This window comes from Sphaerodactylus townsendi, linkage group LG13, assembly GCF_021028975.2.
Source record: "Sphaerodactylus townsendi isolate TG3544 linkage group LG13, MPM_Stown_v2.3, whole genome shotgun sequence".
Classification (NCBI taxonomy): domain Eukaryota; kingdom Metazoa; phylum Chordata; class Lepidosauria; order Squamata; family Sphaerodactylidae; genus Sphaerodactylus; species Sphaerodactylus townsendi.
Genome location: NC_059437.1, coordinates 22,462,551 through 22,489,698, shown reverse-complemented (window position 1 = coordinate 22,489,698; position 27,148 = coordinate 22,462,551). Strand labels below are relative to the sequence as shown.

Sequence of the window (27,148 nt, the reverse complement as noted above, 5' to 3'; positions counted from 1 at the left end):
GTGGGGGGGGGGGGGGGTGGGGGGGGGGGGGGGTGGGGGGGGGGGGGGGTGGGGGGGGGGGGGGGTGGGGGGGGGGGGGGGTGGGGGGGGGGGGGGGTGGGGGGGGGGGGGGGTGGGGGGGGGGGGGGGTGGGGGGGGGGGGGGGTGGGGGGGGGGGGGGGTGGGGGGGGGGGGGGGTGGGGGGGGGGGGGGGTGGGGGGGGGGGGGGGTGGGGGGGGGGGGGGGTGGGGGGGGGGGGGGGTGGGGGGGGGGGGGGGTGGGGGGGGGGGGGGGTGGGGGGGGGGGGGGGTGGGGGGGGGGGGGGGTGGGGGGGGGGGGGGGTGGGGGGGGGGGGGGGTGGGGGGGGGGGGGGGTGGGGGGGGGGGGGGGTGGGGGGGGGGGGGGGTGGGGGGGGGGGGGGGTGGGGGGGGGGGGGGGTGGGGGGGGGGGGGGGTGGGGGGGGGGGGGGGTGGGGGGGGGGGGGGGTGGGGGGGGGGGGGGGTGGGGGGGGGGGGGGGTGGGGGGGGGGGGGGGTGGGGGGGGGGGGGGGTGGGGGGGGGGGGGGGTGGGGGGGGGGGGGGGTGGGGGGGGGGGGGGGTGGGGGGGGGGGGGGGTGGGGGGGGGGGGGGGTGGGGGGGGGGGGGGGTGGGGGGGGGGGGGGGTGGGGGGGGGGGGGGGTGGGGGGGGGGGGGGGTGGGGGGGGGGGGGGGTGGGGGGGGGGGGGGGGGGGGGGGGGGGGGGGGGGGGGGGGGGGGGGGTGGGGGGGGGGGGGGGTGGGGGGGGGGGGGGGTGGGGGGGGGGGGGGGTGGTGGCCATGCTGATAGAGGCTGATGGGAATTGTAGTTCCTGAACATCTGGAGAGCTGCAGGTTCCCTACCCCTGACTTAGAGGAATACTATTTTCATCTGGCCCTCTGCTGTTTGAACTGTATCCAGAGAGAAAAAAGTGAAGATGGACAAGCCTGATATTCACACTTCACATACAGAACTCAGAAATTTTTCATGCCTGATCAGGTTGTCAGGAACTGTCACTTATACAGGAGCTTTCCAGATTTCATACAGACTAAACTGATTTACATAGAAAACACATATGTTAGAACACTCAAGGTCACCACATTAGTTATGCAGCAACACCCATGGGTATATTTATGCACATGAATTATGTACACTTATATAGATGGAAATGTTGATAAATACTAAACATTGAGTATTCATTCAAACAGAAGGCATGCTTGGAGAAAAATTAAAGTAGGTCCGCCTAAAGTGTTCTGCCTCAGCTCAATAGGTTCAGTTGATTTCTCATATGTATTACAGGGCATGAATTAACACTGGACATTATCTAATCCCGCAACTGTTGTGCTGCTAAAACCAGCACACACAAATGAAAACATGCAAGAAGGGTTCTCAATTCACAGAAAAGCTGCAGCAATCAATCAGACAGAAGTGAAGAAGACCCGCAGATCTATATTTGACGGAGCATTTGGAAGTCCAAAAGGAATTAATACGACTATTTTCCATCCTCACCAAATTGATGGCAGCATGGAATTTTGAAGTACGTAAGTTCGATCCAGGAACAAAAAGATACTTCTAATCATTATCTGTAAGGGGGGAAAAACAAGCTGTCAGCACTGCAACTGATTAAGCACTATGTCCACCCTATGCAGGCATATAAGAGTTTATTCTTGTGGCCTAATGCTAAATGTGCTTATTGGGAAGGAAATGCTATCAGCTTCAAAGGGATATACCTCCAAATGAGCATGCTTACAACAGCAAGGTTATAAAGTCCAACATGCTAGTCAACCTTTTGCATTCCTTTACGAAGAATCAAGTGCATCCCCCTTTAATGGCCTTTTAATATCCCAAATTTCAACAGTGAAAACAGATGCTCGCACTAGTGGCTGCTAACTATGAAACTTAATTCTGCCCAGATACTCCCAAAAGCTGAGCCAGAGCTGTTCCAAAAGCCTCTCTTTTGACGAACTTTCAATAAACATGGTTTCAACTGCTGAGAGCTCATTTTAAATTTATTTTATATGAAGTATCTTAATGGAGCTTTTCCCCAGCTGTTGTTATTGTGCAACACTTGATATTGTTGTTATCCAACCCCAGACCTGGTGATGAAGCAGAAAAAAAATAGAAATAATCTCCACACAAGGAAGAGTATCTTAACAAGATTACTGAAGTATATCGTGTAACGATACAGCACAATGAGCTAAGCATAAAATGTAGAAACAACCCTAAGTGGAGCAAATCTGACAGAATTGTCAAAATCCAGATGAGCAGCCAGACAAAAATTACATTCTAAATATCATTAACTATTTTTTGACTCATAACAAGCAAAAAGGTTGTTTGTGTGAATATCAGATTGAGGGTTATTTACAAGATGAAAATTATTTGCAGGCAATGTGGACACACACAGAGATACACATACTAAGGTTCAGATCCAAAGATCCTGCTGTACAAGCATAATACGTTTGCATTTGCACAGGTGTACACACAGTCAATTGTCCATTCCCATCTACTGGCGCATCTACCTGCACTCCCAGAAATACTGCTTAAGGGTCCTGAACTTTCTAGGCAAGTTTTTAGGAAGCAGAAGGAAGAGGCCCTTGGATCACACTTACACAAATACTCTTTGAATTGAAAATAAACCTTACCATTTGTCTGCAATGATCTTGCCAACATTTGTCTATTTTCTTGAGAAAAAGAACACTGTCCAATGAATCCATGAGGAAGCAGTTAAGAATGTCACAACAAAAAGTTAATGACATGACAGTTCTACACCATTATTGATTTAAAAACCCGCTCAAAAATCCAAGCTAAACTTTAAAGTGTTTATATGTTTTAATTTTTGATACGACTCCTAAACCTGACATGTTTTTGCCTAAAGTCAGCTAAAAGCAGAACCACCAGAACAAATAGCTAATCCCCAGTGCTAATAAAAGGGAGTACAATTTTATCACGTATTTACTGAGTACAATTTTATCACGTATTTACACGTACAGCTCTAATGAAATCGATCAAAGTATAGCCATATAAGACACCAGCCTTCCAAGTCAGATGCCCAAATTTGATATCAACATCCACAGCTTATCCTATGATCTGGTGATGTCACAAGCTTGCACAGAATCTTGAATACACCCAAGATTTTCTTGTCATTTTCTTTTAAAAAGTTATAGACCTCAAACTACTCCCTTAGGGATTGATAAAGGAACAGCTCAGTCAGAAAGTGAAGAAAAATATTTAGCATCCACACATCGTTATATTGCAGTCTTTAGAAGTCACAGATCAAGAGATTCTTTAGGTACTGTTAATGACACATTTGAATACTTGATTTTTTAATCTGAACCTCCCCGCAATACAACCCCCCACCACTAAAATTTAGGTCTAAACCTAGAAGATGTCGAAATTTGCAATGAATATGGAGTGAGATGCTCTTGAGGGACTATAAATGCTTACAGTCCCATCCAAACTCAGTGGCAGTGGGCTGTGGCGCTGATGTGGCGCCGCCCCACAGTTTCCATGGCGGCTTCCTAGTGGCATGGGGAGGTTTAAACAGTAAAAAAGCCTCCCTGCTACTGAGAAGCCCCCATTGGGGTGAATATACTTATGCCACCTTTTGGGCGTCGTTAAGTCCAAGGCCACTGGCATAATGCCAGCAAAGGGTAGGAGGGAGCCAACTTATGTCGGCTCCTCCCCTGGCCTGCCCCCACTACGCTGGTGGTGGCTGGGGCCCTGGGATACTGGTGTGGTGTCCAGTGCAGTGTTCCACTGCCGGGGACAGCCACTGCAGCTGTAAATCAGAAGAATTGCCCCTCTGCTGGGGCCAAGAGCCCCAGGGAGGGCAAATCTGCTGGCATGGCTGCAAGCCACTCCCATGAGTGCATTCACCCCCCTCCCCCTTGGATAGAGCTGTTAGTTATGATTAGAACCCCTTTCAATTGCAGAGTGGCAAGTAAGCTCATCACCACTGAATAAATTTCTTCAATGAAAACATTCTATGAGAATTAAAAATTAACATTTTCATTCCTTCTGTCAAACTTGAACTTCTGTTCAAGTTTGTGATATGTACAATGGAGCTGCCAATATTTTAAATAGTTAGAATGATCAACTCTTCCTCTAGCCAACATTGTACTACTTTGATATGTTCCAAACTGGCATTCAATCATTAGGTTCTGCACTATCCCTTCACAAACAGCCTTAGCTTCATTACACAGTCTTGGTACAAATGATGATTCTGGATGCTTCTTAATCCATGAGATTATCAGAAGACTGTCTTCAGGATTCCAAAGTCATAGAAAAGCAGGTAAAATTCCTTTATATTATATTAATGGTTTATTAATCAAAAGGATATTCTCTAAACTGATGAATCTGTGCTTTGATGTGGTCTTCACAAATCTGTCTTAATTGTTTATACAAATTTGCAGAGATCTTGTAGGAGCAGAGATTTTCAACAGCCTATAAAGGAACAAAAAGAGAGTCAGATATACAGATAAAGAAAAAAGTCCAATAAAAAAATGTGCATGGCATAACTAGCTTTGGTTTTGCAATCCCATCTCTAATACAAAGCTCTTTAGTATTTTTGATTCAATAATTAGTTTTTACAACATTCGCCTCTAAAATGCTCACAGACCCAACACAAGGCAGTAATGAATAACAGTTTCCAACTGTATAGCACATCAACTGTCAGTGGCAATGACTTTGAAGGTTCTGAGCACATTACCAACTACGGAAATGAATTACAGTATAGGCTTGCTAAAAGAAACACATACAGTTTGTTTTCTATAGCAAAAATATAAGTTTTCCAAGATAGTGCCCTTTCCTGTTTAAGAGGCGTTTTATATATTCAAAGAGCCTCTGCAACAGAGCAAATTCACTAATGTTCTACTAGCATTTGCTCTATTCACCTTCTCAGCTACTGATACTGTTTAAAAGGACAAGACATCTTCCTCAATAATGCAAACAGACTTAACTAGGACACCAGAAAAAAATATTTCTAATGATACTGCCATCCTCTGGAAATAATCTATCTTAGTCTAGCACAATTTCTGCACGGGCACGACTGGAAAAAGAAAACATGGAAGGTGAAAAGGTGCCAGATGTACAATCCTTTCTTCAGCCAAAGCTTTTCTCACCTAGCTCAAGTTAGCAGGCATCACTCTGTCACATGTGATGGTCTTCAAGTAGCTGACCCATCCTCTGGTACAGAGGCCTTATCGTGCATGGACAGGGGAAGGATTCTTGGAATTTGTACAGAGAATGGACAGATGAACCTAGCAGATTTGTATCCATCAGCTATAATTGTCACTGTGAAGCTGTAATCAGCAGAAAGTAACTGCCTGGAACTTTTCTTACAGAGGCCCAAGTTGATAACAGCCTGACACTGGCTGATGTGTAAGCTTCCTTGATATAGACTTCCTTAGAGCTCAGTGTTTTGTCCAGAAAGGTCTGTTCAATCTGATCAGGACTAAGATGGGTTCCACATGTACCAAGGAGGCAGACTCACCCAGAATTGCTCCCAGGTTCTTTCATGATATCCTGTAAACTGGGCAATATAAAGAGAGTGCATTCGCTTTCTAATAGCATATGCCATTTCAAATCACTTGTGGTATTTGGATAACAATCTGCTATTTGTGGTATTTGGATGCTATCTGCCCACTCTCTATACATTCTCTGTGTAACTACTGTATTTCATTTATTCAGATGATTTAGAGACTGAGAGTAGAACAGACTGCAGTCCCCCTCCCCTCTTCACTGTGTACAAAAGCCTGGAGGCGACAGAAGCACTGAATAACCCTATGGTCATATCAACAAGCAGTATGTGGAAAGGAAGAACATCAAAAAGATCCTAGGCCTAGGAAATGAGCAATATTTGGACAAGAATGCTGCTACTTCCACCCTCAAAATTATGCTCAAACTTTGCTTGGCATAGATTTGTTGGAGATTATAATTCTAGCACAATTTACATGCTTGTTTGGGTCAAAAAGTGCACTGGACAGCACTTAACTCCTGCATGACAGCTACAAACTATAGAGGTGGTTCACAATAGTAGCTAAGTAACCAATCACAAGCTCCCTAGTTTAATTTTCACCTCGTTCACTATCAACCTCAACCAGAACATCTCTTATACAGGGTTAATAACAGTGCACCGAGAGCGCACGTGTGGGGCTGTAAAATCTTGAAGCATAATACAGAAATGCTAAGACAAAGCCTAAGTATACAGAATTGTTTTTGCTTATATTAATCCAATTATCCTATCAACTGTTGAAATTTAGTTTGGGACAAGGCCCTATATTTTCTTCATTTGTGCGTAACATTGAGTTCCTATAGCAAGTAGCATATATCTTAAGAATGAATTAACAGAGTTCTCAAAAGAACTGAGCAGACTTATAAGAGGGAGACTTCCAAGCCAGGTGAGCTGGGAAAAAGCAGGCTAGAACAAACAGCTGCGCCTCAAAGCTACATAACAAGCATCACAACAGGGGGAGACTCAAAATGCCTGCTGCTTTTTCATCACGATTTATTTATTTTTCACTGGTAAAGGAAGTAGCTGGCTAACAACCTTACTGCTGCTCAGAACAAGACTAAGACATTCTTTTGAGGTTTATGCAAGAAAAGGACCTCTCTGTTGTGGTTTAGATAATGGTGCCTGAAGAGGCACATTTGGAACTGGATCCATTTACCAGGCAGCTGCTCTTAAGCAGAACTAGTTTATTTAGCATTCACATCACCAGCAATTTATATGACTATTTTTAACCCAAGGTGCTTATTTTTAGATTCAAACAAATAGTCTCAATAGAAACAACCACCACTAAGCTTTTAGAATCTTTCATACTAACAGAGTTATAGTTTCGTACGCAGAGGGTTCATAAAGCCTTGTCCTTAGGAGGCTGATGGACTTCCAGAGAATGCACATAAGAACAGTTAATCCCTAGATGGCTGAATGAGCTGACTGAATAAACGCAGTTTACACCCAAGTACATGCCAAACAATCTTTGGGTAAACAGCATACCAAATAAAAAAGCTCCAAAACTCAGTCCACTGTAACTCTTATGTGTGAGCAAATATAAATTACAACTGCTTAATAAAGCTACTGGTCAACTCTCTTAGAATTGGGTTTTAAGTGGAGGGGTGCCTTGGGTAGTAACCGTGAGATCTTTTATATAGGGCACTCACCATTCTGTTGCTCATCACTTTTTCTGAAAGGCTTCCACAGAACAAGACAAGTATTTAAGAGTCTCTCTTTGGCCATGTAGCTTGGACAGCAAAACAAAGTTAACCAACACAATATCCAAGCTGATTAGAAAATGCAGTCTCAGAACCAAAGGCTCCCTTGTAAAGATTCTACTGACATTGAGTCTGGGGCTACAGAAATTGGTCTTTATTCAGCATGAGAGCCATGACAGACATACATGTCCAAGATTAGACAATCACAGCCAGATGATGATTTTATGGCTGGCCTCTAGATGAAAAACAGGTTCTCACTGTTATGCAAAACTGCTGGGAACTTTGATCACGACTACAACAGAAGAATAAAATGCACAACAGTTAGGCCTCATTTGAAATGTCAACAATTAAGTAGCAATAAAGTGCTGATTTTTTTGTCCAACCTTTATTCTATTTTAACAATGTCTCCTAAAAATGATAATTTAAGAAATAACTCAATTTCTGTTTTTATCACACAAGAAACAAACCCCTTTAAATACATGAATCTCCAATTAATTGTTTTCAAGATCCATACCCTGAAATCTCACACAGCTGCATTTGAACCAGGGGTGCTATTCAATATTCCAAAGTCAGAAGGCCCTGAATTAATCTGCTCTTCAGAAATCATTTGCATCACACTGAGTGAAAAATGAACCAAAAGTCTGGATTCCACATTCTCAAGATAAATAAATGGAACTTGAAAAAGCTGCAAAGCAACTTCACAGACATATCCTTAATTCAATCATAAAATTTAAAATAACGGTCTGTAGACAAGTGTAGCTCTATGGAACATTTTTTCAACTTAAGAGTTTATACTTAACTACAGATATACATAAAAAATAAGTATCGTTCTATTCAAAACCATACAATATTTTATCGTGTTATACTGACCATATTATCTAATTACAAAGAAAAAATGACATAACATTTAATATGGAGTCAAAAATAAGTCAGGGCTGCAGTCCTAACAAATATATGGAGCAGTATTAGCATATGGAAAGAAGCACTAATAGATCATTGAAACAACAAAAGTCCATTAAAACATCATGGATCTGTTTCATTAAATTAATCGAATGCCTGGGTTTTTGAGGCCTCTTTAAGGCAAGGGAAACCTGTAACTTCTCAGCCAGAAAATAATAGAATAACAATATTTAAGTGTGAAACAAAATATTTAAGTCTGAAACAAGAGCATAGCTGAATACATTCAAGTATTGGATCAAACTATGTTTTAACTCTGATGAGCGCAGATATATTGTGCGCCCAGACGTATTTGCCTCCGAATGGTATCAACTTCTTAAATCAAAAATCTACTCTCTAGGTTTAATAATTGAAGATCTCTGTATGCTGTCACCCAGAGAGATTCTGCAAACCTTAAAAAGCAGACTTCTAGAACAGGAATACCATATCTTGTTGGGCCAAGCAAATAAATCATGCTCACCCCTTTCTGTCGGAATAGTACCAGAACAGGGGCACATAGCCAAATATCTTGAACTATTAACTGAAGCACAACAGAGATGGATTATTACAAGTGCCAGATGCAATACTTTTCAATCGGCCATTACAAAGGGTCGTTACCTATCTATCCCTCTCCAGGATCGGGTCTGTCCACACTGTAAAAACCAAGTGGAGACTCTTGCTCACATTATACTTGACTGTCCGAGATATGTGGGTATTAAAAATTTCTTTCCTGGGCTGGTCTTAGACATATCTGAAAGAGACTCAGGCAACTCTGTTGTGGAACTTTTGTTAAATAATACAGAGGCTGTGCTCTTGGAAAAAGTAGCAAAATTTCTTTTACAAGTGACAGAACTTTCTAAGTAATGTCCAATGCTAGATACAGTTTATCTGTCTGTGTTTTGAATGTACTTTTGATTTGTACTTCAGAAATGTCTGTAATGCTCTGGAGCCTATTTTAATATGCCTAATAAAGGTTGTTGTATTGTAATATTTAAGTGAATGGATTATGTTACAAGGTGAGAAGTCACTAGTTAAACATCAAAAATTGATAGTTAAGGGCCTCTGACACTGAGATTATAAATTAGTATCCTGGGGCAAGGAATTATAAATGTATTGTTAAAATTCTTCTGTGATTTCCTAAGCATACTTTACATCAAAACTAGGAAAATCCAGGATGCTACAGTGTTTAAGGCTGATACTTAGCATTTAAAACATTGTTCCCTGCTTTTCCTGATGTAGGCAAAGATCACAAACTGGAAAAGCCCCACCCAAGCAAATAAAGACTGTGACCCACTGGCAGTTTAACAACATGTGTTCGATTCCAGTTTCAATAACTATTTCCTAGGGTGGTGGGGTTTTTTTTAGAAAAAAGATTAAATTGCACGCAAATCTTTAACTTTGCTAGAGTAGTGAACTGATCGTCACTTATTTTTAATCTCAAACAAAGGGAAATTATAAACACATAAGATGTTCTAGACAGATATTAATGGTATTATATCGCAACAAAACCAAGGGGGTCACATTTTAAAGACACAACAGCTTTATTGTAGCATTAGCTTTCTTGCAGGCATATTATACACACATCGGTAGAGAGAGAAATGTAAAAACTGCAATACAAAGAAAATGAAATTTCAGAGGTATAATTTGCGAGTGGCACTATATTGGAGACAAACAAAGCAAGACTTCCGACATATTACCGTACATAATTTTTTATGCTAATGTTAATTATTATAGGAAGGTTTGTCATGGATAATTATAACAATAAGAGATGGATTCAAGAAGCTGGAGAAGACATACAAAAGAAGAAAGGTGGAACAGGTGAGACAAGCAGTCCCGTACAGAAGGGAGGCACCGCTATGCTGGCCTGCTGTTCCCAAGGAGGCTTTCTGGTGGTGTGAGGAGGCTAAATACACACAAAAACCCCTCCCCGCCACCGGAAAGCCCCTATTGGGCTTAATACTTATGCCACCAAAAAGGTGGCTTAAGTCCAAAGTTCCAGACGCGGCACAACAGGGGCAACACCTGGGTGGAAGCTGACTGCCTTGGCTCCTCCTTCAGCCATGCCCCCACTATGCTGGCAGGAGTACAGGGATGCTCACGCAGCGTTCAGAGTTGCATCCCATCAGCATGGAGGGCCACAGCAGCTGCACACTGGGGAATTCACCCCTCCGCTGGGGTAAGTGCCTGGAAATGGTAAATCCGCTGGTGCAGCCTGGCACTGGTTCCAGTGATGGATTTCACACACACACACACACACACACACACCCTTTGGATGGGGCCATAACAGTGAAATAGAAGGAATCTGCTATAGCTAGGGTACAGTAAGCTATTTATTTTGAATTGAACTTTCCAATTGGTTACTCACAAGGAACTTCTGTGGAAGAGAAGTTACCTTCAATCATGAGACAATTCACCTCCAAACTGGATCACTGACTGAGAACTTAGCCTTGAAACAAACAGAGACAACCAAAGCAGGGGTGAACAGAGTCCTCACCTCCCTACCAAGTATCTCAGTTATGTACAGATATTGTCGGGGCAGACCAGGAATGCTCTCTGAAGCATATTTTTCTACCCCCAACTTCTCCAAACTTTGAGATTTCACAAAGTAATGAAGAGTCACCACAAATTATTTGGAAAGATTTCCACAATCCATTGTGTAGAAGCCTGGGCTTCAGTCAGCTTCTTGGGTAATTAATTCACTAACTAAATATTACTCATTTTTTTCGAAGGGGAAAGAGCAGACAACTGGGACAGAAAACAAGTCCAGAAATGAGTTGTGTGAACAGGTCCTCTAACCAATGAGAACCTGCTTTTAATCTAGAGAGGGATAACACCTACAAACCAACTAAGGACAGCCAGCAGGGTGTTGGGGGTAAGAGTAGTGGACTCTAATCTGGAGAACCGGGTTTAATTCCTCACTCCTCCACATGAGTGGTGAACTCTCATCTGATGAACTGGATTTGTTTCCCACTCCTGCACATGAAACATTTTAGATGACCTTGGGCTACTCACAGTTCTTTCAGAACTCTCTCATTCCCACCTACCTCACAAGGTGTCTGTTGTAGGGAGAGAAAGGGAATGTGTTTGTAAGACGCATTGAGACTCCTTACAGGAGAGAGGTGGGGTATAAATCCAAGCTCTTCTCTTCTAAATGAGGAGCTGACAGTACGTCTCCAGTGGATAAGCATAAAACAGGAATGTTTGTAGGTGTACGGGGATGCACCTGTCACTCTGAAGGCTATAATATTTTAATGCTTACCTGATAGAGCTCTTCTAAATTGTATTTTATTGAAGTACTGTTTTGAATTGCTTCTACAGCTTCCTTCAGTTTTTGCCAGGTTTCATCTGTATAATTTTCAGGCAGTTTAGGTTTGTCTGGAAGATATTTTAAAAATCAGAATGCTTTGACTGATGCAAATGCACAATTTATAAGAATACAAGAACTAGAAGTTCACATAGCGAGATTTTAACAGTGACCCTCAGATTTACATTAATGTCAAAACTTGGTCTAGAAATAATTTGGTTTTATGTCTACATGTAAGTAAGCATGGTCTCCAGTAGTGCACACCAGCCTTTACCATGCAAACATAATTGGTACACATGTATAACTGTAATTTTTTCCTATTTGTTGGTAAATGAAAAAAGAGCAAACACATTATTTCCTGAAGGCTCAGCCCTCTGTCTAAAAATGCTCCCATCAGAGTGCTAACTTCTAGAGTCATCCACAACTAAAGGATGTAGAATTCTGTGGTGTTTTCCATTAGCTGTTGACTATCCCTTTACAATTATGACTTAGCAAACAGCAGGATACTTTTCCTTTCTGACACCACCCTCAAAATTGTTCATGCTTTCTTGGGTGAACTGAAAAACAGTTTTCTTAAATATGCAGGGAACTGTCCCCCATGAAATGCTCTAAGCTCTGGAATTCCCCTTCTGCTGAGGTTCACCAAACTTGAGCATCCAGTTGGGATGCAAGACTTTTTTCTCTTAGGAAACTGTTAAATGAGGACAAATTTGTGTAACTGGAAGGCTATAAATATTTTATCATTTTCTGCTAACAATTTTTTGAAGCATGTGTCCACACTGAGTTTCTTTGGACATGTCAGAATCAGTAACCTAAATTTGAAACTCTAAATACACATGTGAAAATGCACAATAAATAAAATGCAGCTCTCCATACATTACGTATTTTCTTCAATGTCTTCAACAGTTTATACTGTACCAGGTGGTGTTCTGGTTTTGCAGCCACCAATTTAATCCAAAAACAATTATGTACACTCAAATAAGTATTCTCATCCTTAAGCATTTTGCACTTTTCAGTTTTGACCAGAACCAAATGCAGAGGAAGAAAGACCAAAGAGACTGACAAGAGGTATAAATCCAAAACATACTTATGTGTAGTCCTATTAATTTGATGTCATATATATCAAAGGCCCAGAGGAAAAAAATGGAAATGGCAGATCAGTGAGACCGAGACTTTTATCAAAGACCAAGAAATACATGTTGAAGGGAAGATGCACACATAATGATCTGAGGCAAACAAAAAGTCTATTGGAATGGGTTGAGGGGGAGAGATAAGAACCAGGGATTTTTCCTTACAAACTTGTCTTACAAGTGAACATGCATTGTTTTATACCGTTTTACCTCTATGTCCTCACTTGTATAGGAACTCCTGTTTGCCAAAGATCATCAGTTTGCAGACCTTTTATTTGCCAGGACTCTATTCAAAGACTTAAGTTTATTCAGGAATTTCTACCCTCACATCTAAGGAATGTCACCTGGCAGCATAATTGATGTCTCAGGCAAGATTTATTCAGGTCGTCCAGTTCACATTCTCCACACCATCACTGCCCGTCCCTATCTGTATAAAATCACTTCTGCCAATTTTAGGAACAAATCCAAGTACCTTATTCTGCGCCAAACAGTACAGGCAATATCTTCCAATCTAGCCTTCTGTTCACTTGAGAAACAGCTACTTTAATATATATGAATATAGAAATTTCGTGAACTGTGGTATTGATGTTTATATTCAACACATTTTTTATAGAGCTTAAGTGTAGACTGTTAGAATATAAAGGAGAAAGAGAAACAAACTTGTCATGTTGGCTAGACATGAACGCACTTGATGCTGCTTAATGTGGAATCAGACCATCAATCCATCAAGGTCAGTATTGCCTATGGAGATGAAGGGGAGGAGCTATTTATTTGTTGGTCTTGTATGCCACCCTTCCCCAGTGGGCTCAGAGTAGCTGACAACATTTCCATAATTCATGACCAAAATAATTTAAGACATAATCAATATAAATATATTTTAAAACAATATAAATACATTTTAAAACATTTAAAATATGTACACATTTTAAAACTTTTTAACTTTACAGCTCTGAGAAAGTAGTATCCAGGGTGGAAGGGAAGGACTGACTGATGGAAAACTGCAGTCGCCTCATTCACATGTCTGATGGAACAGCTCTTTCAGGCCCTGTGGAACTGCATCAAGTCCCACAGGGCTGGGTTTCACTGGATAGAGCATTCCACCAGGATGAGGCCAGGGCTGAAAAAGCCCTGGTTGAGGATAGCTGGACATCTTTCAGGCAGGGATCACGCCAGATTTTCATTTGCAGAGCTAAGTAAAAGACCTCCACTTGACATGCTGGAAAGCCACTGCCAGTATGAGTTGACATACTGACCTTGATAGACCAATGGTCTGATTCAGTAGTAGAAAGATTCATGTGTGAGGTGCCAGGGACTGAACTTAGAACCTTCAGCATGTGAAGCAGAGGCTCTTCCTCTGAGTCACAGCCCCTCCCCAAAAAGTGACTGGTCCAAGGTAGGTATTATAACAGTAGGTATTATAACAGAACAAGAATTTAAATGTGAATCTTTCCAAAGCTTCATTCAGCACTTAATACACCACACTGGCTCTACCCTGAAATGTCAGGGAAGAATAAGATCCTCCCCCATTGGACAAAATGAGGTGGCTCATAGCAAAGAGCCATCAATTTACATTATATTGGTAGGGCTGACTGAATATTCTCACCATCCTAATATGATTCAAGAAGTAGACAATACACAAAGAACTGGTGATTTGGTCTAATAAAAATGTCTCATATGGGATTTCATGGGGTGTGTGTGTTTCTATTTATTATTGGTGCACTGCTGGAATCCATTCACAGACAGCAGCAAAAAGTTGCACACAACTTAAGTAAGATTTTCCACATGATTGCCTGTGGGAGTCAGGTCTCTTGAATTGTTCTTAGAAAACATAAGATACATAAGTTGTTTTCCAGGTTACAATTTCTATCATCTTAAAAAGAGACACTTACAATTCCACTGCACTATAGCATTCCCACACTAGTGTCATACTAAGAACCTGAATACTGGCAGAGATATGGAGATGAAGAGGTGGAGCCATACAGGAAACTGGTTCAGCTGTCAACGGTCCTATTTAATTCCCTTGGACAAGGTGCAAAATAGACTGCAATCTAGGAAGCAGGTAATGGGACACATGTCTACTCTCAAGACAGTTTACAGGCTCAGCAATTAGAGGGAGCGTGTTTAATTCTACATTAGTGGAGTCCCTGTCCGCTCCCATTCACTCTTGTAGAAAAAATAAAATGCTTCACTTAGATGTAGTGAGGACACAATAGGCGGCCCAGCCTCTACTGATAGGATTTTAAAGGAGGACTGGATCTTTTCAAAGATTTTTACAACATAGGCCATCCCAACCACAAGCAGAGATGTCAGAGATAAGGAACAACAGCGGCTTGTTACCTTTAAAATTCTTGATCACTAACTTCTTGGCTGAGCCAGGTTTACTGTTGGCAAAACTGGAGACCGTGGAAGAGGCAGCTTTGGTCAGGCCATTTGCGTGGTGTCCCACAGCTACTGAGGAAATTAGAAGGCTTTTATTTTTGAGTTGTTGCTGGTGCTGCTGCTGTGAAGAGGCAGCAGGTGATGAAGAGGAAGAAGAGGAAGACTCTTCAGCCATCTTCACATCAAGTCCAATAAAATCCAATGAGTCCTCAAAGCGCAACTTCTTCTGTAGGTGATGGTTGGAAGAGACAACCCCTGAGGAGGAACAGGAGGAAGTAGAAGCAGTGGTGTTGACAGAGGAGGTCGTAGAGGAGGAAGAATTGGTTTTGGAAAGAAGGGAAGAGCAGGAGATAGCGTCAACCTCTTCTCTCTCACTGCTGTTACTATTACTATTTAATTTTCTCTTCTTGGAGGAGGACGAGGAGGAGGAGCTACTGCTACTACCATCAGTGGCAGGTCTGACCTCCTGAGCCGCTGCTGCTGAGGGGTTGGGGGAAGAGAAACCTGTGGGAAACATGAACACACAGAGATGAGCAGGCTGAAGGGCATCAAATCCTTCTGGTGTGACAGACACGCAGAAAGAGACCGAGATGGTAACGGAATAGCTCTCTCTCGTCGGCGGGATCCAAAGCTTGTGCCTCCTTGCCAAGCAGGTCCCCCTCTGTCAGAAGGGAAACACTCCTCGCCTGCTCTGCCCCTCAGGTTGGTTTCTTCTCTCAGGGAGTCCTGCCCGCCCCGTGGGAGCAAACGTCTCTTCCAGCTCCCGATTCTGGCAGGCCTCCGTCTCGGCTCTGCCCCCTTTTCCTTCCCAAGGAGCAGGCAGGCTCCCTCCTTCTCACTCTCGTCCCCCTGCCCGAGACCACCTCTCTCCTGAGGGGGGAGAGGGGAGTCGAGCTCCCTTCCCCTTCTCGAGCTTCCCCTCCACTGCCTCCTCCTCTGTCGTTGCCAAGAGAGGGAGGAGGGGGAGAGGGAGGCCGGCCTGGGACCGCGGCTTGTTTTTGTCAATACTAGAGCGGAGAGGCAGGGAGGCGAAAGATGGCGGCGCATCCGGTCGCTAGGCATGCCGGGAGGCCGCCCCGCCAGGAAGCATTGCCGGAACCAACCTCAAGCCCCCGCGGGGTTCAGCCAGACGAACGAGGGTGGTTGGGTTTTGTGGACGAGGCGATCGGCCCTTCGTCTCCCTCCTCGAGCCCCTTCCCTCCACCGCCTCAGCCTCCCCTCCCCCCTAGCGCCGCACCCGCCTCCCCCTGCCCTCTGACCTACCGGAAGTGATCATGTTGCCGTGTGGCGGCGGCTGCTGGCCTCTCGCGCGCCCGGCCATGGGGCGGCTGGTCCGTTGGACAATCCTGGAGCTTGAAGCTTCCTTATGGAAAGAGGCGGGGCCACCGCGCTTTTACTCCGGGGAAAGATGGGCGGGCACGCCGAGCCTTCGCGGCCCCCTGAACGGCTGTCCTGGTGGCCTGTCTTTCCCCCCTGCCCCGAGGGGGTTGGAACCCCATCGGATGGAGCTGCGAGGGCTTCCGGGGTGTGTGTGTGTGTGCTCTGTACGCGTGGAAACTTGAAAGGAAGGGGACGTGGGGATGTCGCGAAGGCCGCTTCTTTCCCTGGTCGTCTTCCTGCCCGTTTCAGGGGCAGGCTTAGGAGGCGTGTTCTCCCCTTCTTCCCTTGGCCAGGAATGGGTTGAGGGAAACGGGGAGGGGAATGCCTTGGTTCCTTGCCTGCTTTCGGTATGCATCTCAGCACCATGTTCAGAAAGTTGGCAGTGTGGTCCTATGCAGAGTTAAGCTTAACGGTGTTTAAAGATTAAGCCTGAACCCTGTACTTTTACATAAAAAGTACGTACGGGTAAGTTTAGTGAGGCAACTTATGAAAAAGTTTATGTAGGGCTGCAGCTTTGGTGTATGTTATTGCACCTTCCCTCCCCACCCACCCACACACTTTAGTTATTTATGCATCTAATGAAGAAAGCTTCTGCAATAATAAATTAATTTGAGCTATGGCACTTACAAGGACATTATTGTTTTGCGTGCAACTCATTGACATGGTTGCTTGTCTGGAATTTTGTGTATATACACGTCTGGAATACATTTTCCTAATGGTTATGACGTGTGAAATTTGTGTTTATGAAATTGTGTGTTCTTTTCACACAGCAATCAGCAGCTCTTTCAGTTTGATCTTCCTTTACAAAAACCAGTGTAACATCCTTTGTAGGAGTCATTTTGCTGTGGTGGTTTGTTTTGGGCTAGGATCTGGGAGACCTGAATGAAATCCCCACACTGCCGTGGAAGCTTACTTGGTCACACAATTTCCGCCTACTTCACAGAGCTGTTGTGATGAGAGAACAAAGTAAACCACTCTGCTTCTCTTGGGGAGAGAACCATGGTATAAATGAAAGCAATAATGAATACATCCCTTTGTTATATTATTTACATTCTTTTTTCAGTACTAAACATTCTGTCTCAACTTTTTATAACCATCTAAACATATTTTTATTTTATTCCTCTTTACTTTTTGTTTTGTAGTTTCTCCTGATACTTGAGTTTCTTGTGATTCATGCACTTATGTATTTTTGTGAATGGTTATCTTTGTGTTGAAAAAGCAACATTATAATTACATGCAGAGTCATACCCCTCTTGGATCTATAAAGACCTATATATCAGAGATGATGTTAGATACACTCTTTGAGGGACTATACATTTATATTTAGTTTGCCCTTTTCCTGGTAACAATGTGAAAGTCTTCCACACAAACATCTTTACAGAACCAGTTTCTTAAGCAGGAGCAGAATAGACTGCAAGCTTAAAGTGAACAAGATATTATGGACTTGGGTGAAATTTCATAGTTGAAATGGAAAGCAAAATTATGTATTGCACTTCCTGTTCGGGTGATATGGAAAGCTACTTATACTGGAGGAAGTGGAGGAGGAAAGGTTACTGCATTTTTTTTCTTCAGAGATTTCTGGCAAGATATTCAGATTTTCCTCTCTACATAGAAATATATCACTGCCCCTGCTCCTTACTTAACTTACCTGGATAACAAAGATTTAAGGAAAGCTTTTACTCTTATGCTGCAAGGATATGTTCTTGCTCTCTGAATTCTATAGAAACTATAGAACATATGTTATTAAAATGTCCCCTTTATGAGGAGGCAAGGGAAAATGCCTGTCACATCTGTTACATAATATGATAAATTGTTCTGATAAAAGTTGTGAAAAACTATTACAGGATAAGAAGGAGAATATTACTAAACTGGTAGCAAAATTCTGTTTATTCATTATGAAAAAGAAAAAATGATCTGAATATGGCATCCTGCTTAGCCACTTTTGTTTTGTTTAGTATTTTTGTGCTGTTTGGGATACTTACAGTGTATAATGATATATATATGGGTAGTGCTGTAGTACTGGAGAGGGATCTGCATTTCCTGTTTTGTTGTAGATATTTTTGCTATATTGGAGATTTGTATTATATTTAGTCTTCTATTTCCTAGTACATAAATTGCAGAACTGAATAACACAACCAGATTTAGTTCTTTACCCCGTCTGAAGAATTCTGTGCAACTCACCAATTGGTTTTATTAAATATATATTAAATATAATCAAACCATTTTTGATCTTTTTGTGTTGGTTTTGTTTAGATGGAAGGCTATTTTGGTTCAGAGTTCCAAATGGGAAAATCCAAGAGAATTTATCAATTAGCAATTTCACGCACTGTACCTTATATAACAGAAGTAGGTTAGGTGCTCTGCAGTGTCACAGTCCTCTTCTGTCTTTGCAGAAATAATATATTCAAGTGATATTTGGGATGAAATTCTGAAACCCAGCAACATTGTCCTGTGGTGAGTGGACAAGCCTTTCAACTTGTCTCTGAACTAGCCCTCCCTATTGCACCATTTTGTGAAACTTTGCTTTAACAAAATGATTCCTTGTAATTATCTGAAATTCAATGGAAATCAAAAAGGTGTGCAATATTGCTGATCTGTTGGCATCTCAGTGGTAACGCATCTGCTTGGCATGCAGAAGGTCCCAAGTTTAATGCCCAAGTTCAATTTCTGATTGAAAAGCTCAGGTAATATGAGAAATATCTACCTATGCTCTGCACAACTATTGTCAATCAAAGTAGGTGGTAAACTTTGGTTGATGAATAGTCTACTCTTTTCATTTAGGAGTCTGTTCTCCAACAAAACTTCACAAAAGGGCTCTATCTTAAAATTGATGAGTGAGTTTTCAATAACTGTGACATAATCTCTGAAGGAATTAACATGAATCAGGGTATTTCAGTCACAGTTTTTAACGTCACTATAGCTTTGTTAAGCCACAAGTTAAAAAACAAAGCCAGCTTGTGTGCTTTTCCTAATTGCTTACGCGTTTTACATAGCTATGCGACATTGTACTTTTTACAACAGTTCTAGTCAGCTGTGGCAAACACAGTGTTATTCCGGCGTGAATTGAGAAGGACAAAGTTTACAATAAAATAAAAAGACATTAAAGTGATCCGTAGCTTTATTTTCCCTGCTTCGGGGGAAAATGTTGGATGTCGGTCTTTTCTAGCAAGACAAAACAGAAGTCCTGTGCCCCGTTTTACAGAAATTGGGTACCATGAATATTCTGAGATTACTGCCATCATGTGACGTTGCTTCAAAAACAAGAAATGGCATTTGTCTTTCGGGGCGCTCCGGAGTGTAAATAGGGCACTTTAAATCGGTTTTCAGTCTGTGGGCCAACAGAAACGGATGAGGGTCTCCATGGCAACGGCTGTGCCGAGATTAGGCGGGGAAAAGGCTGGCTCAACCAGAGGGTTTAACGTTGCTTCGCGAATTGCATACTGGGAGTTGTAGTCCTTTGCCTTTCCTGCAAGTGACTCAGGGCGTTTCGTTCGCTCAGGAAAGGTGCGGAGGGACAGCGTTTTACGGCGGGACGACCGTAAAGTGAGGCGCGTTTTTCTTTCCGCCTGGTGCAGAAGAGAAGGAAGGGCCTGAAGGGCCGCGTGTGAGAGCGAGGAGGGACAAATCGGGAGCCAGTGGGTGCCAGCCGCCCCCACCCTCCCAGGTCCTCACTCCGCCCGGCCGTGCGGGGACCCAGCGCCCCCCAGGATGTTTAAGAAGTGAGTACGGAGTGAAGCAGGAAACTGGTGCACAGTGATGCTCTCTGAGGGCGTGGGGGAGGGGGTGGGGCGGGCCTCTGGCTGGTCTGGGTTGCTTTTATAAGTTAATATAGCTGAAAGTAACAACATTGTAGAAATGAAAGCACTCCCGAAGTGGTTGTGAAAATAACACGGGAGCGGGATTCACATCGCCACCCTGAGTTCCCTAGGAGAAACATTGCGACTAAATGCAATGTAATAACAGCTGATAGTAAAGTGGCTGGGGCCCGTGCTGATCACAGAAGCAGGTAAGGTAGCGGCTACTGCATGTGCAGGATATGCAGGAAGAGGTGACTTTGTAAATTAACAAAAAATAACTCTTCCCACCTCCACCCACTCTTTGGCCAGATCATGGGGACCAAGTATGCTGCAGAAGGCACAGTGTTGATAGTTAAAGGCAACAAAAAATGAAAAAGATAAAAAAGAGGGAGATGAGGATGTTGAAATGGCAAAGCCCTGAAATCTTGTCATGGGCCTCTGGGAGAAGATCTCTTTGCATTGTGTGTCAGAACTTTCAGATAGCTTATCCCACCCCCAGTGGTATGTAATAATATATTTGTGGCATACAAGAGGCAAGTCCTGTTGGTTGGATGGATTTACTTTCCAGTAAGTAAAGTGGGGTTGCCAGAGCTGGTGAAGGGAGTTCTTTGGGCAGTGAAGGGGAGGGGAGGAAAGTCTTTGCAGACATAGGTTTGGAAGAGCAAGGGAGTTAGCTTAAGGACTCTTTTAAGTAGAATCATACTGTTGGAAGAGACCACAAGGTCCACAAGAGACCACCTCGAATCCAACCCCCTGCCGTGCAGGCACACACTATCAAAGCACCTTTGACAGATGGCCATCCAATCTCAGTTTAAAAACCTCCAAAGAAGGAGACTCCACCAGCCTCTGAGGCAGCATATTCCACTGTTGAACAGCCCTTACTGTCAGGATGTTTTGGTGAAATGTCTTTTTCTGTGTCTTAAATCCATTGCTTTTTGTCCTAGTCTCTGGAGCAGCAGAAAACAAGCTTCAACATGACATCCCTTCAAATATTTAAATGTGGCTATTATGTCACCCTTTAAACTTCTCTTCTCCAGACTAAAAATACCCAGTTCCCTAAGCCACTCATCATAGGGCATGGAATCCAGACCTCTTACCATCTTGGTCACCCTCCTCTGGACCCATTTCAGCTTGGGCCCATAACTGCTCTTATGACTTACCTAGCATTGCCCTCTAGAAACTTTAGAGCAGGGATGGTCTCAAAATGGACTTTTGGGCACATAGCATTTAACATAGAGAGATTTTGTAAAATCTCAGACAACTGCAGATATTTAGTGCAAGCTAATTGCTGAGACTTCTTCACCAGAATGCTGGAATGGGTGGACTTTGGCCAGGCTCAACAAGGCACTTGTGATATTTCTAAACAAGAGCCTGTTCTCTTCTTCATCTTACACAGATGAACTATGCCTCAAGTATAAAGAAGGAGACTCTTGTTTTGGAGATTTAATACAAGCTTGTGGAGCTTGGAAACTCTTGTTTAAAAAAGTACACAATTGAAGTCATCTCATCCCTGACATGAACAGTAGACTTTTTAGGCTTTAAAATGTAGGATATACATTTTAATGTTAATTGTCATAAGAACATAAGAACATAAGAACTAGCCTGCTGGATCAGACTAGAGTCCATCTAGTCCAGCATTCTGCTACTCGCAGTGGCCCACCAGGTGCCTTTGGGAGCTCACATGCAGGATGTGAAAGCAATGGCCTTCTGCTGCTGCTGCTCCTGAGCACCTGGTCTGCTAAGGCATTAGCAATCTGAGATCAAGGAGGATCAAGATTGGTAGCCATAACTGTACAAAACTGACTAATCCTTATTTGATATTGAATTACTTAAAATGTTAGTTTGTCATTGTGGATAATGTCTGAGAAGGCACAATCACTTTTAAGGATGCTTTTACAAAAGGGAATAATGTTATTAAAATCAGAGTGGAAGACTATCTGAAAGTCACCATCAGTTATTTTGTTAGATACTTAAAGGTCCCCCCCCCCCCCGTCCAGTCCTGTTATGCCTCTCTGAAGTATATAGCTGACTTACAGTTAAACCAGGGGTGCCCAATTCTGGTGCCCCAGATGTACAAGGACTACGATTCCCATCAGACCCTGCCAGCATGGCCAGTTGGGGGGCTGATGGGAATCATAGTCCATGAACATCTGGGGCACCAGAGTTGGACACCCTGAGTTAAACTGATGAGGGTAGGAATGAGTTGTGAACCTGGAGAGGTTCACTTCTAATACACTTTCATTTATGTGACAGATTTGATGAAAAGGAAAATGTATCCAACTGCATCCAGTTAAAAACATCTGTTATTAAAGGCATTAAGAACCAACTGATAGATCAGTTTCCTGGTATTGAGCCATGGCTAAACCAAATTATGCCAAAGAAAGATCCTGTCAAGATAGTACGTTGGTGAGTATCTCCTTTTACCTCCTGTTTTTACCCGGGCCAGTGGTAATGGTGATACAGTATCAAAATTCATATTTTGCTTGGTCATATTTTAAAAGATTTTTGTGTACTTTGTAGACTGTTCCAAAGAACCAGAAGGCTGAACCTGACTCTTTGGGTAATAATCCCAGTGGGGGAGATCTCTCACGAGACTTGATTTTAATCTAGTTGAGTGGATATAAATATTGGATGATGTAGCAAAATACGCAAAATGCTGTAAACTTGCAAAGGATAAACTATTTCTCTTTTGTAGAAAATCCCAACTCTTTTCCAAACCACCTTTGTTAACATTGTGTCTTTCAGTCACGAACATATAGAAATCCTCACAGTAAATGGAGAATTACTGTTCTTCAGGCAAAGAGAAGGACCTTTTTATCCAACACTGAGATTACTTCATAAATGTAAGTGTGGAAGTAAAAATCGGAGGCACCGTGGGGAGAAGTCAGAGGTGTTGTATTGTTAAAACATGCTCCTTATCTGCACTTGAATGTATGTATCTGAGTTCCTGCCCAATTACAACTTAAAGAGCTGACTTGTTTGTGCTAAGATGCACTTTTTGTGCTATATTTCAGATTTCTTTTTTCTTTCTGTCCTTCATATTTGGAACTGTAGGAACCTCCTAATTTGTATTCCATAGATATTAAACTGATGTCTTACACAGTTTGCAAGATACCTAGAATGGTCAAGTACTACAAAATAACATTGTTGGGATCTCTAGAAAATCCTTGTGTTCTGTATCTGATGAGTGTAGAGAAAATAAAAGTTGAGCTACTTCTCTTGACCACTCCTTGTAGATCAGGAGGAAGGAATTAATAGGTCTGGTGTTGAAGGAAGTTCATGGGCTGATGAATTTAAATTTGATGCCTGTGGATACAGAGTAGACGATGTAAGAGAACTTGCTTCAGAAAATGAATTATTCAGGGAAATTGTTGAATTCTGTATTTTGAGGACCCGTAAGGGAGTGCCTTTATAAGAACGTCAGTGACATAGTTAATTCTTCTCAGTTCACTCATTTATCATAGTAAGTAGACTGTTGCTGACGTACACGAAATAACCCTTGTATTAGATGTTCAGGTGTATTACTAAGCCCAGTTGGTGCCATATCTGTTCTGATACTAACTTTCCCCCCTTTTCTTAGATCCATTCATTCTGCCACATCAACAGGTTGATAAAGGAGCCATTAAATTTGTACTTAGCGGAGCAAATATAATGTGTCCTGGTCTGACGTCTCCAGGAGCGAAACTTTACCCTGCTGCTGCAGATACAATTGTGGTATCCTTGGGTGGTTGCTCTGTTGGTCTCTGTTTAGCTTTCATTATTGCCCGTGGCAGAGATTACTTGTATGGAGAAGAGCGTAGCTTTGTATTAGTGTTACTTTTTTTTCTAGTCAGTTTGCAGTATGAGTCTAATGGGTTACAGGTCTGAGAACACTGATTCAAGGAACCGACTTAACAGTACAACTTTTTGCATCCTCTACTTTCTGAAGTGTCCTGCTTTTTACAAAGTGGACATTCAGTCCCTTGAATGAGTTCTTCAGCCTCTATTTCAAGAGCTGAACCAAGCCATTGGCAGACCCTCTTGTTTCTCTCTAAAAGCACTCGCTAAAAGTTGTGGCTTGTTTTTGTTTAGGTGTTTATATCCTGCCTTTCACACTATCTGTACAGGATCAAAGTGGTTGATGAGACTGCCAGAGGAAAAAGCCTGAGCCTTCATCAAATGCCTTTAACCGAAAGGTTGTCACAGTGCTTGGGATGCCAAGCCAGCATAGGAACTATCGTTGCCTTCTCAGGGAGGCTGCTCCAGATGACTGGCACTATGGGCGGAAATGGCTATATTTAAGTTACAGGAGACTTAAGTTGTAGGAGTGCTGTTCCACCAGACCTTTGGTTGGAGCAGCAGTGGTATTCCATCTAGGAATTAAGAATATAGATTTATTTGTTTTAACATGTAGAATTTTAATGATATCTGGGGGGAATTATTTAGATTGTTAAATGTTTTGTATGCTGTGGGATTGTATTGATTTTATTATTATTTTATGTTGGAAGCCACTCTGAGCCTGTAACGGAAAGGGCAGCCAGTAAATAGAATAAATAAATAATCTAAGTGAGGGGCCAGTCAGAAGAGAGCTCCCAAGAGTCTGCTTTAGTGCACAGGTTCATATCTGGACAGACCATCCTTCAGGTAGGTGAGTCTTGCATTATGTAGGACTTTTTTGGGTAAGATCCTAGGGGATCTCCTGCCCTGGTATTTAGTCATCGGATAGTCATTGTGAGTCACAATGAAAGTGAAGTTATGGTTTACTATGGTGTTCTGCTTTGTATTGGCTTTGTAGAATTTCAGCTTGAGGACGATCTGGTTAACCTTGGTTTTACAGTTCCGTGTAGTATTCCTTCCTCCTGGAAGTATAACAATTGACATGCATGGTGCATGATGACCCACTATGCCCTCAAAGTAGGGAGGCTAAAAAGATTGAAGGTACTATCAAGTGTTTGGAAAACCTGATAACTCCAGAGCTTCTGAGGCTATGCAGGCATGGGCAGACCTAATCAGTCTCTTGTGTAGGGGGACCATTGGGTGCCCATAGATATATCCTTTAGAATATTTAGAAATTATTTTTCTCCACACATAAACTGTTGAGTAGTGTACAAGCCAAACTACCTGTCGATCTAACAACTACATATCTAACCAGTTACTCCAGGATGTTCTCAATCCAGTGACCATCTTGTGAAGGGTTTTTTTGTTTACGAATATGTGAGATGTTTTCCTTAAGCTGACTGTTGAAGGCAATAATGGCAGAAGGAAAGCAACATGCGCTGTGCGTTGGAGTCATGAAGATGCCAGCAGAAGACATGTGAGTCTTAATTTAAAAAGGGAAATGCCATCCTTCTCTGTCACAGAGTGGAATAATGCAGACCCAAGATGTAGTTTCAATTATTCTTCAGAAATACGCTGTTGGGTCCCCCAGTTAATTCAGAAGTAGCCTGGCATTACTCCCTCCACCACGGATGCTGGAATCATACACAGTTTTCTATAACTGTTGCATATTGTCCATATCCTGGAGGGAGCTATGTCATACTCTCTAGGCTTGTGTAGTACCTTTATAAACTATTCAGTTTCCTTTCTTGTTTACTTACTGCTGGTTGGAATTGTATGCTTATTCCCCTTTCACGTTTTTTTGTGGATGGCAGCTGAATTTGCAGTTCTTACATTGCAAATGTTTATTTAAATTACATACCACCTTTCTCCCCAGCAATAGACCTCTAAGGCAGCTCATGTTAAAAGTAAATTGAGATGTACTAAAAGACCATGGTGTAAAATGAATGCATTTAAAGGGCAGCAGTATGTAATATCCTGTGCGGGGCTGAGATGTTCCTCCTGCTCCAGTTGCCTCTAATTGATGGTCTTCAGGGAAATGGCCTTTGCCTCTGAAGCATGCACCTTAGCAACCAAATGTTTTTGTCCATGAAGGGTGAAGCTTTTTTTACCCAGGCAATTGGGAGAGGTGTTAGTTCCTGGTTCTTCCCAACAGCAGTGGCGAACGATGGAACGTCCTTAATTCAGTTTCCTAAGCCATACATTTGTTCAAAGCAGGGAATATACCGGTAGTTTTACAAGCTGTTCCCTACAGAAATCAAACTGGCTTGCAAACGTTTTTTTGGGCAGGGGCTGCACTCCCCAGTCACTTTCTATCCCACTATTGCTTCCAAGATTCTTAGCAACTGTGTATATAAGTGAATTAATGTTAATAAAACAGTCAGAGGCTCCTCTGTCAAATGTTTGTGTGCCCCCTTGCCCAAGTAAACAACCAAGAAGCAAAAGTGCGGTGTGATGAGACAGTGTTTGTGGCATGAACATGAGAGTAGGCCAGTGGGGTTGGAGTGGGGATGAAACTAGTGGTTCACCAGGTACTCTAGAGAAAGTCATTGCTTGAGATCAAGACTTTTGTTCTAAGGGAGGATTGGTGTGCTGGAAGGATGGAAACAATTAGAATTTAGAACTGCAGCCTAGGAAGGCATCCCTTACAATGATTGCAGCTTCTCCCCGGCAGTAATCTACACAATGTTTTATTAGTTTGGATTCTACCTAATGTCAATGGAAGAGTTTCTTGCTGCTCTGAGCCAGTCCTGCAATGTTGGGCAATGTTCCAAAAAGTTTGTTGGAAACAAGCTTTTCTCTTTTCCTGTCCCCCACCCCTTGTATTCCACAGTGAGAAAGTCAACAAAGGAATTGGCATTGAAAATATCCATTATTTAAATGATGGGCTCTGGCATATGAAGACGTACAAGTGAAGCGGCTAAACGTGTGCAGCAACTGAGGGATGCACTTCCAGTAAACGTGGACTACTTTGTAATTCTTGTTTTTAACGTGTGACTGAATGTACAAATTTATTTTGTTCTGTGACTACGCCAAATAAATCAAGTGAATGCAGAGTTCCTATTAGCTGAGATGCCTTTTTTTAGCCATTCAGCCTTGAACGCAAAAAGTCGTTAGGGCTTTTGGTAAAAAGACTGACAAAAATAGTCAAGATTTTCTTGAGCTTGACTAATTACAGAAGAAAGGTTAGGAACGATATAC

General features: G+C 42.6%; 2 protein-coding genes across 2 annotated transcripts in view; one reads left to right on the top strand and one right to left on the bottom strand.

The window, feature by feature from the left end:
* Positions 1-16,590, bottom strand: part of CUL4B (cullin 4B) — a 37,203-nt gene extending 20,613 nt beyond the window's left edge. Inside the window, exons 1-6 of the mRNA XM_048513811.1 lie at positions 16,218-16,590; positions 14,913-15,458; positions 11,401-11,516; positions 4,333-4,436; positions 2,636-2,705; positions 1,503-1,576 (exon numbers count right to left, since the gene is read on the bottom strand). Of these exons, the coding sequence (XP_048369768.1) occupies positions 1,503-1,576; positions 2,636-2,705; positions 4,333-4,436; positions 11,401-11,516; positions 14,913-15,458; positions 16,218-16,275 (968 nt within the window). The 5' untranslated portion in view covers positions 16,276-16,590. The remainder of the gene's footprint in view (positions 1-1,502; positions 1,577-2,635; positions 2,706-4,332; positions 4,437-11,400; positions 11,517-14,912; positions 15,459-16,217) is intronic.
* Positions 16,591-19,823: 3,233 nt separating this feature from the next.
* MCTS1 (MCTS1 re-initiation and release factor) lies at positions 19,824-27,006 on the top strand. Its single transcript, XM_048513724.1, has 6 exons — positions 19,824-20,053; positions 22,385-22,537; positions 22,877-22,974; positions 23,712-23,845; positions 25,357-25,424; positions 26,781-27,006. Exons 1-6 carry the CDS (start codon positions 20,043-20,045, stop codon positions 26,860-26,862), a joined length of 546 nt encoding a protein of 181 aa, XP_048369681.1. The 5' UTR covers positions 19,824-20,042; the 3' UTR covers positions 26,863-27,006.
* The last annotated feature ends 142 nt before the right edge of the window (positions 27,007-27,148 follow it).